General features: G+C 44.8%; 1 protein-coding gene across 1 annotated transcript in view; it reads left to right on the forward strand.

The window, feature by feature from the left end:
* LOC119463577 (protein timeless-like) overlaps window positions 1–13,353 on the forward strand; it is a 43,779-nt gene that overhangs the window by 11,236 nt on the left and 19,190 nt on the right. Inside the window, 5 exon segments of the mRNA XM_049655277.1 lie at window positions 275–594; window positions 4,718–4,787; window positions 5,783–6,012; window positions 10,243–10,343; window positions 11,102–11,285. Of these exon segments, the coding sequence (XP_049511234.1) occupies window positions 275–594; window positions 4,718–4,787; window positions 5,783–6,012; window positions 10,243–10,343; window positions 11,102–11,285 (905 nt within the window).

Genomic DNA, 13,353 nt, shown 5'->3' on the forward strand with positions numbered 1-13,353 from the left:
CTATCGGCTATGAAAAATCGTGTAGTACCATCATAGCAGCAGTTTTCTGAAAACGTTACATTAAAAAAAGTGATCGCTTGTATTACTGTTTTTCACGCAAGACTGCCCTATCAGACCTATGTGCGCGTTGTTTGAGAACGGCCACCTAAAAAAGCACGTAAGAAGAGCAGTGCCGAGGTACACGCCGATCAAGGAGCGAAAATGCGGTGACCATCGAATTTCATGAGACGACCTGTAACAGATAAGTTATTGTGGGTTTCCTTCCCTCTCGCAGGTGAAGGAGCACATCAAGGATCCGCACCACAAAGCATCGGCCAAGCATAGGGCCATGCACTCTGCCGACAGTCCCTCTGGCAGTGATTCATCGTACGAGGACGAGCTTCTGGCTCGCTCCAAACAGCGCAATCTGGTTGCCATGTCGCGAAAGAGCAAAAACCAGCTGAAAGGCGGAAAGTGCACGTCATCTGTTTGCCTAGAGGCCGCTGTGGCATCGCTCGAGTCCCGTTGCGCACTCCGCCATCCCGTGTGGGACCGCAAGAAGACTCTGGTACTTCTGGACGCGTCAGCACACGTCCCGTCCAACGCTGATATCAGGTATGCAATCCAGCCATCAAAGGCCGTTTGAACTTGTCTTTCACTTATATGCACCTACGTTTTATGACGAACATCAATCAACGCAATGTCAACTTCCGCTTCGCAACACTGCTCCGCGTTTAAGATGACAATACTTAATAAAAACCCCAAAACTACAGTTTAGATCGTCAGCATCAGTCCTCTAAAAAAATGTTGTTTGTGATACATGAGTGAGAATGTCGTTCGGAAGCTGAGTTGTTGACTGATTAATCTGCTCTCTTAGTGACCTTTTGTTCTGCACTTTGCGAGGCTTGCAAGGTTACACTCGCATGCACGCGTCCCGAGTCAAGAAGCGTCCAGAGACATGAGGTAGGTCATATCCATGTCTGTGTTCTTGGTCCGACCACGTACATTAGTCGTAGGTAGGAAGGTAGTAAACTTTATTGAGGTCCTGAAATAGTCACCCTCCGTAATAATTATTTTACAGCACGACATGCACGAGGTAGTATTTCAGCGTTATCCTACATGCTCACCAAAATCAACGAGCCCATCTCGCCGCACTTAACGCTTATAAATAATCTTAATTTTGAATAGCTTTCGGGTCAGATAATTGCCAGTGTGGCTCTCAAGAAGATCGCCGTACAAATAAGCGATTTAGATTTCGTGTGATGTACTGCTGACGCCACTTTGTAAACTGCATGAACGCAGATTTTGTACGTAAACTTCGTAGTACGAGCACACCTAATACTTCTTTTAGAACTAGCTAAAAATGAACAAACATCGTTGGCGGTTGTCTTTTTTTGGGATCCAACAGTCATTCTGTGCTTGGTTTCATTCACAATTCAGCGTAACACTGCGCATATGCAGATATTTTTCTTCCAGTTCTCTCATTACCTAATCTCTCCTTCTAATGTGCCACTTGTGCCTTGTTACTCGTCAGCTGAAGGTTTCGTTTCTCACTCAATGCTGACCAATCACAAAGTAGCGCTCGTCAGACTTTTGTCTTCTTCTTCTTTTATTGAAGAGATTTTCAGATCAAGGACGACCCCCACAACCGACGTGCCTTTGGACCGCCGCGCCGGACTCGTGTGGAAGCTAGTTGCGGAAGATTACAATGGGCGTGGACGGTAAACTGCATCCGCGGGGGGCCACATAGCCACCATTGGGCCCCGGCCGGGTGCTGACCGCTGGCGAGCGCGGCTCGCACCTATACTTTTTGGCCTCGGCGACAAAATTCTCAGATCCCTAAAGCGTTTCAACTTTGTTCTTTTTACCATCCCTTATATCCCCATAAATAAACTATGTACCCTGGGCCCCTCGTTAGTTTTCTACGCTCAGGCTCCCTTCCTACCTCCCTTTTGAATTTTTTTTCATACTTTTCACTCCCCGACTCCCAGTTATTGTACAGTTATCGCACGCGCATCTTTGCCAATGTTTCATGCAGTTCCCACGGCAGTCCAGGGGTGCGTTAGTACACAAAAATCCAGCGATGTCGCTTGGTCATTGGCGACTTCTGCGTACTTCATCGGGGCTTTGTTCTTCTAGAACCAATTGGCACTGCTTTATTCAGCCTAGCTTTGTCTCCTGCAAAAAAAGAAGAAAAAAACACCTCGCTTGATGTGTTCATCGACTATGCTTCGTGTTTGGTGCATCACGAGAGAGAAACGCTCTTCACCCGGAACGCGCATTTGTGGGTTCCTAAGACGTATATCTTCGAGAAATAAGGTTAATCAGGAAGAAAAGTTAGGGTGCAGAAAGCCAACCTAGAACTTCCCTACATAACGGACCAGGTTACGGTTGCCTCGTTATACTGCAGCCCGTGAGGTTGTACGCAGAGTACGGTCCCCAGCGAAAATAGCAAGTGACGGAGCGCAGAGTCGCTGAATTTCTGTCGGTTAACGCGCCCCGGGGCGTCGCTCGACCATGGCCACACGTTTGCGACGGAGACACCCTCCTCCTCCTCCTCGAAGTCCCGCCGCCACTACCCGTCCTTACCGGGCCGTCTCCTTGTCACCCCTTCGCTTGCCGAGACTGCCGAGTGAGAGTTATGATCTGCTGCAGCAGTGTAATCTCAGACTCTCACGTTTCCTATAGCGCAGCGCAAGAGTCCAGTTAACTTTTTCACACTAACACCTTCTCTTATTTTCATGGAAACGACTTCGGTTAAAGATGACATTGCTTCAGCCTATCACAGATCTCACTTAGCAGTCGAGCGAGAAGGAGGGTGCCGATCTGGAAGGGTATTCTGGCCACACGTCTGCGGTCTTTTTTGGTTGTTCGTGAGCACCTCGTGTCGGTGGTGTGTTGTATGTGGATCCACGTCCTTCGTCCGTTTTGTCGTCCGTCGTTGCGATGCATGATTCTCTTTGTGCTTTTGTTGGGTCGACTGGTTTTAATTGTGCTACTCGTACGTTTCGTCTCATTTATAGACGATGAACGCGCAAAACGAGCGCACCCCTGCGTGGCCAACTTTACCTGATTATTATATCTCCCTTTTGGAAAGGTCCTACTGAACACTGGATAATAAGTTTGCGGTAAAGTAAATTTAAAAAAATAAGACGTCGACGTTACCAGAAAAGAAGCATTGTATTTCGAACACCGGAGCGCCATTTCCTCGTCCGAAGTAAATGGCAGCAAACAAGCAGAAAATGGAAATCCACAATAACTGAGCATGGTCATGATTGAACTTGTTTCCTGAGAATGGAAAAGCAATCCCAAGAAAAGCAATAAACTATTATGCAATAATTCCAAAACTCGTAATGACTTCGTTCCGTTCTTGAAAAAGGAGAATCATTCGTGATTTACTTTTGAAACACAGAACTTAGCTGAGTGTTTCGTGAACGAACCATGCGTTAGTGACAGCGTCCGTCTATTACTTTTGCAAGATGAAGAAAGAGCGCTTACAGCGAGAACACCAGCTCTGAGTTCGGGAAGCGTGAAAGCGCGCTGCGTTCCAACATTCCATAGCACGCATCCGAAAGAAAACTACACGATAGTCCCAAGATACGCAGAACGTCAGAACATGCCCGTGGTGACCGTGAAAGCACCGACATTAGCTGCTTACGTAAAACACAGTGGTCGTACGCTTGTCTTATTATGCGCCTAGCTTGCCGTCCTCTTCTTTTCACTCTCTCTCTTCACGTGTTCTTTTCACACAGTCTATTCACGTGTCGTGGTATGAAAAGCGTAACGCTGAGGTTTACGGCATATTGTTCCTCATAAGCACGCCGTTGTGCGGTATTTATTTGATATGCTTCATGGTCCATCGTGCCCTTGCGCAATGCATAGCGCTTCCCTTAGATAAACACCCTTATATGACGACCTCTACTGCGACGAAGGAACATAAATAGACTAGTCCATGGTTTAAGTTTCTCCTAGTTCTTACGCCTTAGTCGGTTTATCACATCAGTAGGAGTGCGCGTGTGAAGGTCATCACATTTATAACACATCCCCGTCTGCTTAGAGAGCAAATATATTAGCGAAACGGTCACTAAAAAAATACGAAACAGCCAAAGTGTATGAATAATTTCGTACTGTAATACGCGCGGTGTGCCTAACGACGCTGACAGGAATTTAAAGAGAACAAAAAAAATCAAATCCATGCGCCAAAGATACACATGTTTGCTATACTAGCTTGCGACGTTCGTTTTACGAAGCGAAAAAGGGTTATAACTAATACTACCTAAGTCGCACTCATACGTAGAAGTGATGCAAACGTGTAGCTCTGATAAAAAAGAAGCACGAAGCAGACACGCTTCTTCGTGCAAAATTTACTTCCCTCGGAGACCTCGAGTATAACATATTCAACACGCTGCGCCTAAGCTCCGGAAAAAGAAAGATAATCAGCAAGAGAGACACGAAGTTAAAGACGCTGCAATCAGTACCGGGTCGAGGCTGTGCCTCAGAGCACCTGCGCTTGACATTTTCGCGTATGATTCTATAACACGTGCGCATAATGGGATTTCCGTTTGTGTAAACAAGTCTCCTTTTGGGTCGCTTGACGGCTGTCACGTTGCTCCCGTGTTTCGTCTCTCTGTCTCTTTTGTCACCGTGTCTGTGCCCGTCAGTTCCTTCGTTGATTCTTCACCCTCACAAAGTCGCACGCGCGCATTTTTCTTTCTTCCACAACTTTATTTCTCTACAGCAACATGCTTCAGAACTTCACAATCAGCTTTCTGCACAGCGGATATGGACCCCTGGTGGCTGAGCTTATGGTGAGCATAAACAATGACTACTCTTTTCTTTCTTTCCTTTGTGTATTCCTAAACCACGTTTTTTTTTTCTATAGAACAATCAAATGACTTTTTTTAGTATCTACACTTGTATGCATACCTCACAATACTTAGTTAAACAACATGCGAAACTGCGAGCGTGACAAGCGCCGCAATTATCAACGACATGTACGTACGCCATGCTTTGCAAGAGCCATCTGCCGACTCTGCAAGAGCCGAGTCTTGGTTTCGAAAACGCGTGTAGAAAAGCGGTGATAACGGCAATGATTGTCTCGAGAGAGAGAGCGTTGCAAATATCTGTAGTCATTCGGTGATATCTGTATAGGTTGTTGATATCTGTAAGGTGTGTGCATGTAGACTTAAAACGCCGCAGTGAGGGACATACATTATGGAGTAAAAAATTCACTGTTTATATTATAGATATAAAATAGCGGCAAAGCTTTTGTAACCTGTCTTAAAATATGCGAGAATATGCCATGTACAGCGGGAAAAGGCTCATCAGAAACGGGTCACCGATATAAACTTGTTTGCCAAAATTATAGCGAGCGAAATCATTCGCGCCGTCTTCGAGATAAACTGCGACAACCAGAATGCCGTCAGCTCTCTAACAAACATGCACGCCCCTGCACTAGAAACACTCCGAAGTAAATACTGCCCATCCTCATCAACCCTCCTCAAACCTTCCTGTTTTCCCTTTCCCTCTGAGCAGAGTAGCAGGCTATAGGACTGTTACTTCAGGCCGACCTCTCTGCTTTTCTCCAAAATAAATCAACCTCTCTGTCTCTCTTTATCTCTCTAAGGAACGTTATCAAAGCATTATCTGACCTTCCAGCCGACCTTTCTTCAGTACCGGCCCGGTACAAATCTTCCAATCTTCACAGACTTGAAATGAACGACCTGAACGTTGAGCGTAAGCCTGCGCACTGCACTTGCAGCGTTTTCGAGCACGCGACGTGCATTTCGATTGGTTTCCGCAGAGGGTGAACCACCAGCAGGGCTCGAGCTTGATCGACCGCTGCCACTTTCTGTGGGTGGTGGGCTACTTCACGGGACTGGCCACCGCATTGGGCCTGTCCCTGCACCACGTGCGGCCTGTGCTTTCGATCGAGGTGGTCGGTCTGCTCGTCTTCGAGGCCATCGCCGTCTGCCAAGAGCTGGACATGTCGCAGCACCAGTCGGCCGAAGGATCCAAGCTGCTCAAAAAGAGGTACGAATGTGGCTCGCAAATATCGCGCGCACTCGACTATTTTGCAGCCGTATAGCAGCCGCGGTAGCTTAGTGGCTATGACGCTGCGCTGCTGGGGTCGTGGGTTAGATTCCGGCCGCGGCGGCCAAACTTCTGTCGAGGCGAGGTACAAAAACGCTCGTGTACTTCTATTCCACGCTAAAAAAAGAACAGGTGGTCAAAATTAATCCGGAGTCAGCCACTACGTCATGTCTCATAATCAGATAGTGGTTTTGGCGCGTAAAACCTCAGAATTTAATTTTTAAAGCAAAGTTCCTCGTTGTTTTTTTTTTGTTGTTTTTTTGCGACCCCTCTCCCGGAAATTTCTGACCGTGGCTGCTGAGTGCTGCTGCTGCGTTGCCGAATAGTTCTAAAAAACTACAATATTTCTGTACCCGATGGTGGGATTCAACATCTATGCATCAACACAACAGCTTCATTCTCTAATCGCACGTATACTTCGATCGCACGTGTACAATCGCACGTATACTTCGATCGTTCCAATACCAACATGTTCTTTGAAATGACCGCCGCGTTTGTTAACATTGTGCAGCACGGGCGTGAGAGAACACGTGCGCGCGCGCCAGTTTGCTTTACGCCAAAGACGCAGCAATGAGATTGGCGAATTTATAGCACTTCATTAACCTTTTTACGAAAGTTTCTCTTCACATACATACCAAGGTGTGCATTGGATCAGCATATTTTTTTCTCGCAGCCTTCTTGATTGATTTCGTGCTCCTTGACAAGGAATGCATGTTCGCCGTTTTCTAATGGTGCCGCGTGTGTCTGGGCATGTATTCACAAAGTAGTCCACTCGCTACAGCGGTTCGTAAGAACGGGCGCCCGCCAGTTATGACAGCGAAAATGTTATTAGCAAAAACGCCCCGCTACTGAAAAAGGTTTTGCCAATAAAAAGCTTCGTGAATTCGGCGCCTGATTCCTATGGACTGTTTATATCGACCGGTCGTTGCCGCCGAGTGCACCTTATTTCTATATAATATGGACTATTTTAACATATATGGTACATTGTCTTCACGTTGAAGGTACGGGCTCTCGGATCGTTGGCAAACTAGACTGTTCTTCTTCGATAGTTGACATGGCGAATGTCTTCTCTGTTTGTTGTGCGCGGATATGTCAAGCAAGTTACCAGGCTGTCTGAGGGCTCTTTGCTACTCATAATACTACATGAGCTAACCGGTAAGCAGTATTTCATGGCTAACGCAAGTAGATATACTGACTTACGTCGCTGGCAATTCATTTGCAACAATGCGTGAATTAAATGCTGTACTGAATGTGCTACATGCAGTCTCATTGCAACAGTTTAGATTTCATCTGTTGCAAATGAGTCCACGTCAACAACCACTAATGATTTCCGACACCTGTCTCAAGCCATTATCCCCCTTGATTTTCTTACATCCAAGCATGGATCGGCGAGTCAGTGACATCCAGCAGTACTTAAAGCCGTGCAGGCCAATTTTATTTGAATATACTGCAGGCCCTTCACGGCCCGTGCAGGCCAATTTTATTTGAATATACTGCAGGCCCTTCACGGCCCGTGCAGGAGTGGTACAGAAATGTAATGATTAAAACATCGTGGGGAAAAGTCGATACAGAGAATGTCATACAGAAGTCATACAGAAATGTAATGAAAAAAAAATCATGGTGAGAAGTCAATACACTGAATGCGGTTAATAAAAGAGTCGATGTTACTGCAACACACAATATCGTTAGTTAACTTGTTCCACTGGGAAATGGCGGATGGAAAAAGGAAGTGCTTGTGAACATTAACACGACTTGGGGCAGAATAGATTGTTTTAGAATGATTTAGTCTGGTTGAGCGTTTTGGAGGATCTTGCAGGTAATGAGAACGTGTTATCTGGAAATGACCATGGTATAATTCATAGATGAATTTTAGTCGTGAAATTGCTCTTCTCTGCGAGAGCAATTTTAGGTTTGCCCTTGCGATCAGACCTGAGATACTAGACTGCCTTTTGTAATCCGAATATACAAACCTAACTGCTAATTTTTGTATGCGTTCTATTTTATTTATAAGGCGTTTTTGATGAGGGCTCCAGATTAAATCAGCGTATTCTAGGCATGGCCTTAATAGTGTTTTGTACGCATTTAGTTTGAGGTGGGGTGGTGCTGCGCGCAGTTTTCTTTTCAAAAAGAATAGTTTGCCTTCGGCTTTTTGACAGATGGTCGATATGTGGGGCTCCCAGTTAAGGTTAGGCGTGAGTTTAATACCTAGATATTTTACCTGGTCGCTTTTGTTGATTATTGAGCTTCCGATCGAATATGTAAAGTTAAGCGGAAGTTTCTTATTTGTGAAAGAAATGGAATGTGTTTTTGATGTGTTCAATTTCATGCCCCATGTGTTACACCAAGAGTTAATTGTTTGCAGTGAATTGTGAAGTTCTATCTGGTCGTCTGAGTTGTGTACGACTGTGTACAGGACACAGTCGTCAGCAAACAGGCGCATCTGAATTGAGTTTTTAATGGCAAACTGGATGTCATTATTATACATCAAGAACAAGAGTGGTGCCAGAACCGATCCCTGAGGTACTCCGGAGTAGACATCGAGTGGTTGTGAAAGATGATTATCGATTGCAACGCTCTGTTTACGATTGGTTAGAAAACTGTTGATCCAGGATATTATTTTATTACTAATACCAAAAGCCGATAATTTTGTGAGTAAATCCTAGTGCGGAACTACGTCGAATGCTTTAGAAAAGTCTAAAAAAATTGCATCTAATTGGCCATCATTATTAAGTACGTTAGCTACGTCGTGAGTTAACTCAGCTAGTTGGGTTATCGTTGACAATCTTGATCTGAAACCGTGCTGTTGTTTATACAAAAGTTCGTTTGTTTCTAGGTGAGTTATTATGGCCTTAAATATTACGTGTTCCATTATTTTGCAGCATGAGCTTGTTAATGACACTGGGCAGTAGTTATTTAAATCTAATTTCGAGCCCGGTTTATGTATTGGAATGATTACAGCCGTGCGCCAATCGTCTGGTAACACTGATGTTTGAAGAGAAAGAGTGAATATTTTAAATAGATACTTTGATGTCCAGTTTGCGTATCGACTTAAGAATGAGTTAGAAATCTGATCGGGGCCGGTAGATTTTTTAAGATCAAGCTTATGCAATAGAGAAAGTATGCCCTCTTCACTTACAGTTAATTCTTCCATTGGTATTTTGACATCGTAAGGTGTTAAAAATGCATTAGTAGCATGTTTTGAAAAAACTGACTGAAAGAAACTGTTCATCTCATTAGCAATGCGTTCAGAATCCTGAATAACATGATTCGAAATTTTGATTTGCGTTATTTTTTCTTGTTCATCTGACAAATACCGCCAGAATTTGTGAGGGTCATGCGCCATAAACGAAGGTAACGTAGTGTCAAAGAAACGAGCTTTTGCTTCCGATATTTTTTGTTTTAATGTACCGATAAGATCATCTAACGTGCACTTGCTTCCCTTTTTCCGCCGTCGTTTTATTTTTATTTTTAGTTGGATTATTTCACGTGTTATCCACGGGTATTCTCGGTTAGTGCGTTTCTTTTTATTTAGAATGAAGGTTTCTTCGCAATACTTAACAATATTTCTAAAACGCGTCCAGAGTTCTTGTACATTTGTTAGTTCACTGAATGTATGAAACTGGCATTCTAGGAAACCTAGTACAGCAGGATCATTTGCGCGTGTATAATCCTTAAAGTAAGTTGGTTGTGGTTTTTTGTATTTTCGCGTGGTTGAAATGGGACAGGTTAGAATAAGCGCTTTGTGATCTGAAATGCCCTTCTCGATGGACACTGAAGATCCTTCTAATGTACTACTTATAAGAACTAAGTCAAGCAAAGATGATGATGTTGAAGTGATACGGGTCTTATCAGTTGCCAATTGTTAATGAGTCGGCCCAAGCCTACTCACTCATCCTTATTTGTACGTACTCTCTGTATAAACTGCTCTTTTGCGAAGTCCGCACCTTAGTCTTTTGGTCTGGTCTCTTTGGCGGAGAACTCCGATCAGCTGCCCTCCTGCTATTTCGCAGCACCGCTAGACAGACAAAAAACAAGAACGGCAAAATTGCATTTTTATCGGAATTCCGTGGTTTCAGATTGTGTCGTATGGGTCCGAAGGGTATTATATATATATTGCAAACTCCTGCTAGCTCTCAGCGCCGCCGTGACAACAATCATGTTCCTTTCCAGGTACCACCTTGTGGTTCGCGCTTTCCGCGAGTTCATCGCCGCCATCGGAACGTACAACAGCCGCTGCAAGGGCGTCGGCGACGACATGCGTCGGCTCTGCGGTAAGCAAACCGGCGCTCACAGTGGCAACCTCGACGATAGCGGCCGTAGATATGAGTTATTTTTTTTCATACCCGAGCCACTCCCGCGGCGCTCCGCTTGCTTTTCTAGCCATTGCGATTGCTATAATATTACCGCGCTACTAGATATACTAGAATTATTGTCGAGCGTTGTACCACACAAATATGGGTGAAGCAATGTCATATCACCTGCAAATGCTAATCATTCCCGCGCACGAACACTCGCATGCACTCGTACAATCACCTGTCATTCTAGCTTGCCTAATTGAATTCGATGAAAGGAAACATACCCGAATGTAGCACGAAGCTACAAAGGAAACCCATGCCGGTTTCTCAGAAAAAAAGCTTCGCAGCTGAGGAAAAATTGGTCCTGGTCCGGAATCGTCCTGGTCCGGGATCGTCCTGATCTGGAATCGTCCTGGTCTGGAATCATCCGGGTCTGAAATCATCCTGATCTGGAATCATCCTGGCCCGACATCGTCCTGGTCCCGTATCGTCTGGTCCGGGATCGTCCTGGTCCGAGATCGTCCTCGATCCCGGACCAGAACAAATATTTTTTCAACTACGACTCTTTCTTTCTGATAAATCCCTAAGGGTTTCCTTTGTAGGTTCGTGCTACATTCGGGTGGATGACAGTTTTCCTTTTTATAAACTTTTCTCCACCCTGCGAAATTCCGCAGAACTGATTGTCATATTATTTGAATTCGATCTCCCTGTAATACGAGTGCCCTTGCCCACAGTGTCTCTGGCTCGTCTGGAAGACCTTCGCAATATCCCGCTACTGCTGATCCGCAAGTGGAACGCCATGCCGAGCCAGATACTTGTGGACCTAATCATCACCAACCATCTGTTGCTACTAATTCTGGAGTATGCCCAAAAGACAGAGGGCGGCCTGGACATCGACATCCTCGGACATCTGTCGCAGTATGTATCATTTTCGTTGGCTTCTCCTTCCGGCAGATTATACTAAAGCCAAAAAAAGATCATCTCAGCGCTTGAGTAAAGATCGTAGCAGTGTGTTGCTTTGGAAACAAAGGAACGATATACTGGCCCGTCGGACGAGACAACACACAATATTTATTGCGAAAGAAATGCATGCAGGAGCAAGGCGAGAACGAAATGGACTCAAGGAAAAGTTAGAGATTAGAAGATAAAAATTTCCGGCAGCCACAACCGCAGTTGAGCGCGACGTGACGCGAATGATTGTTGTTTGGTTTGAAGAAGGGTTCTCACGAGTCGTGTTAATTTTCCGGAGCGGCAAGCTAAGTTGTAACGTGTGTGCTAACTGGTGGTACGCGCAGATGCAACTACACAGTTGTTGAAGATGGAATGTCTTACTACAATGAAGTGCTTGAGATTATTATGTGCATTAGGTTACATTATGGTACATATGTACGCACAGTACGTTGACATTAAATTATTCAATGTCCACTAGTTCACTGGTTTCACTGATTTGTAGCGCTCACGTTCGGCAATCCGTTCTCGTTGTATTACGGCAGTGCAGGCCTCAGGCGTCTGAGCCACATAACGACGACGAGTGGCCTCGGCACACCTAGGCTTACGTTCCTAGAACTCGGCTGACCGAAACCTTAGGATGCCAAGCGTTGCCGTCCCCGCATTTTATTTTTCTAAATGGCCTTTATACACTAAATCTACGCTTTGGGTATCAATCAACCAATTAATAATTAGCTTTACTTAAACAATTCAAAGAATGCGTACAAAAATAGTTGGACCAAAAGCCTATGTAGCTAGTACCTGGTCAACCACGTACATATATTTGCTCGACGAGTAATAACATTGTTTGCATGAGCAAGTATTAATTTGCTAAGGAAGAGTTATCACGTTTGACTCGACAATAAGAAGCATTTGCACGCAAGCGCAAAGTTTCTCGTTACTTTTATTTCCACAAGCACAGTGTTCCGAGTTATAGCGCCTATTAATCGTTCACCGTAGACATTGCTGCAATAAGGAATGTTTAAGTTCAAGTTCGTTGCTTGCCTGGTGTTTGCACGTGAGACGTTAGATATTGTATTCGGTGAGGGGAAGTCGGTGTTGAGTATCTTGTGAACTAAACAAGCGATCTTATAATTTCTTGACGCCGTAACAAAAAGGATATGAAGGTCACTAAACAGTATGCTGCTAAGGTGATGAACAGAGAAAAATTATATTATTCTTAGGGCGCGCTTTTGCAACTGCGGTATATGTATTAAGTAAGTTTTGCATGTTAGGCCCAATATTTCACAACAAAACCCAGGGGGTATGACATAAAGAAAAATGTATGCGACGAAGCAAAGCACGAGGAAAATATTGCCGGTCCCGGGCCAGGGTGTAACAGCTGAAAGCAAGTTTCCTACAGACAACGTTAATTTGTTTCCTCCAATGCAAGTGACAGTCTAAAGCAACTCCTAAAAATTGAAATGTATCAACTTGGCAACCGCTATTTATTTATTTTCGATTGGCTTGCGCCCGTTATTGCTATTAAGTAGGCACAGGCTTCCCCCCTCCCTTTCATTTATTCTCATTTCAAGTCTCATGAATAAGAGTTTGACACAGGAGCGAGAATCTTCTTGGGACGAGCATTTTTCAAGAAAACCGTCCTGTAGAGCGACGTGAAGACTCTACACTGTTCCCAGGGCGCACTGAAGCGGGAAGCAGCGAGCCTCTCTCTTATAGAGAGTTATGACCTCACATACACACCCCTTGGGTATAAGCGTCAATTGTCACTGGGCTAGGCTGACGTCAACGTCAACAATTCGCACTTGTGGAAGAATCCCGTCGCGCTTTTGCGGGAAGCCGAAAGCAGATGTGTCAAGTGTCAAGTGATTGCACACTATTTCACCGGCACTTCGAGCTCCTATCTAGGCCTTTGATAACTCTAGGTGCATCGCGAGAACGGTCAGACAGAAGCCGAGAGCGGATGCGCCAAGCGATAAGTGATTGTACGCTGTTTCACCGGCATTTCGAGGACTATGTAGGCGTTTGGTATCTCTAG

Source organism: Dermacentor silvarum, chromosome 9 (assembly GCF_013339745.2).
Source record: "Dermacentor silvarum isolate Dsil-2018 chromosome 9, BIME_Dsil_1.4, whole genome shotgun sequence".
NCBI lineage: Eukaryota > Metazoa > Arthropoda > Arachnida > Ixodida > Ixodidae > Dermacentor > Dermacentor silvarum.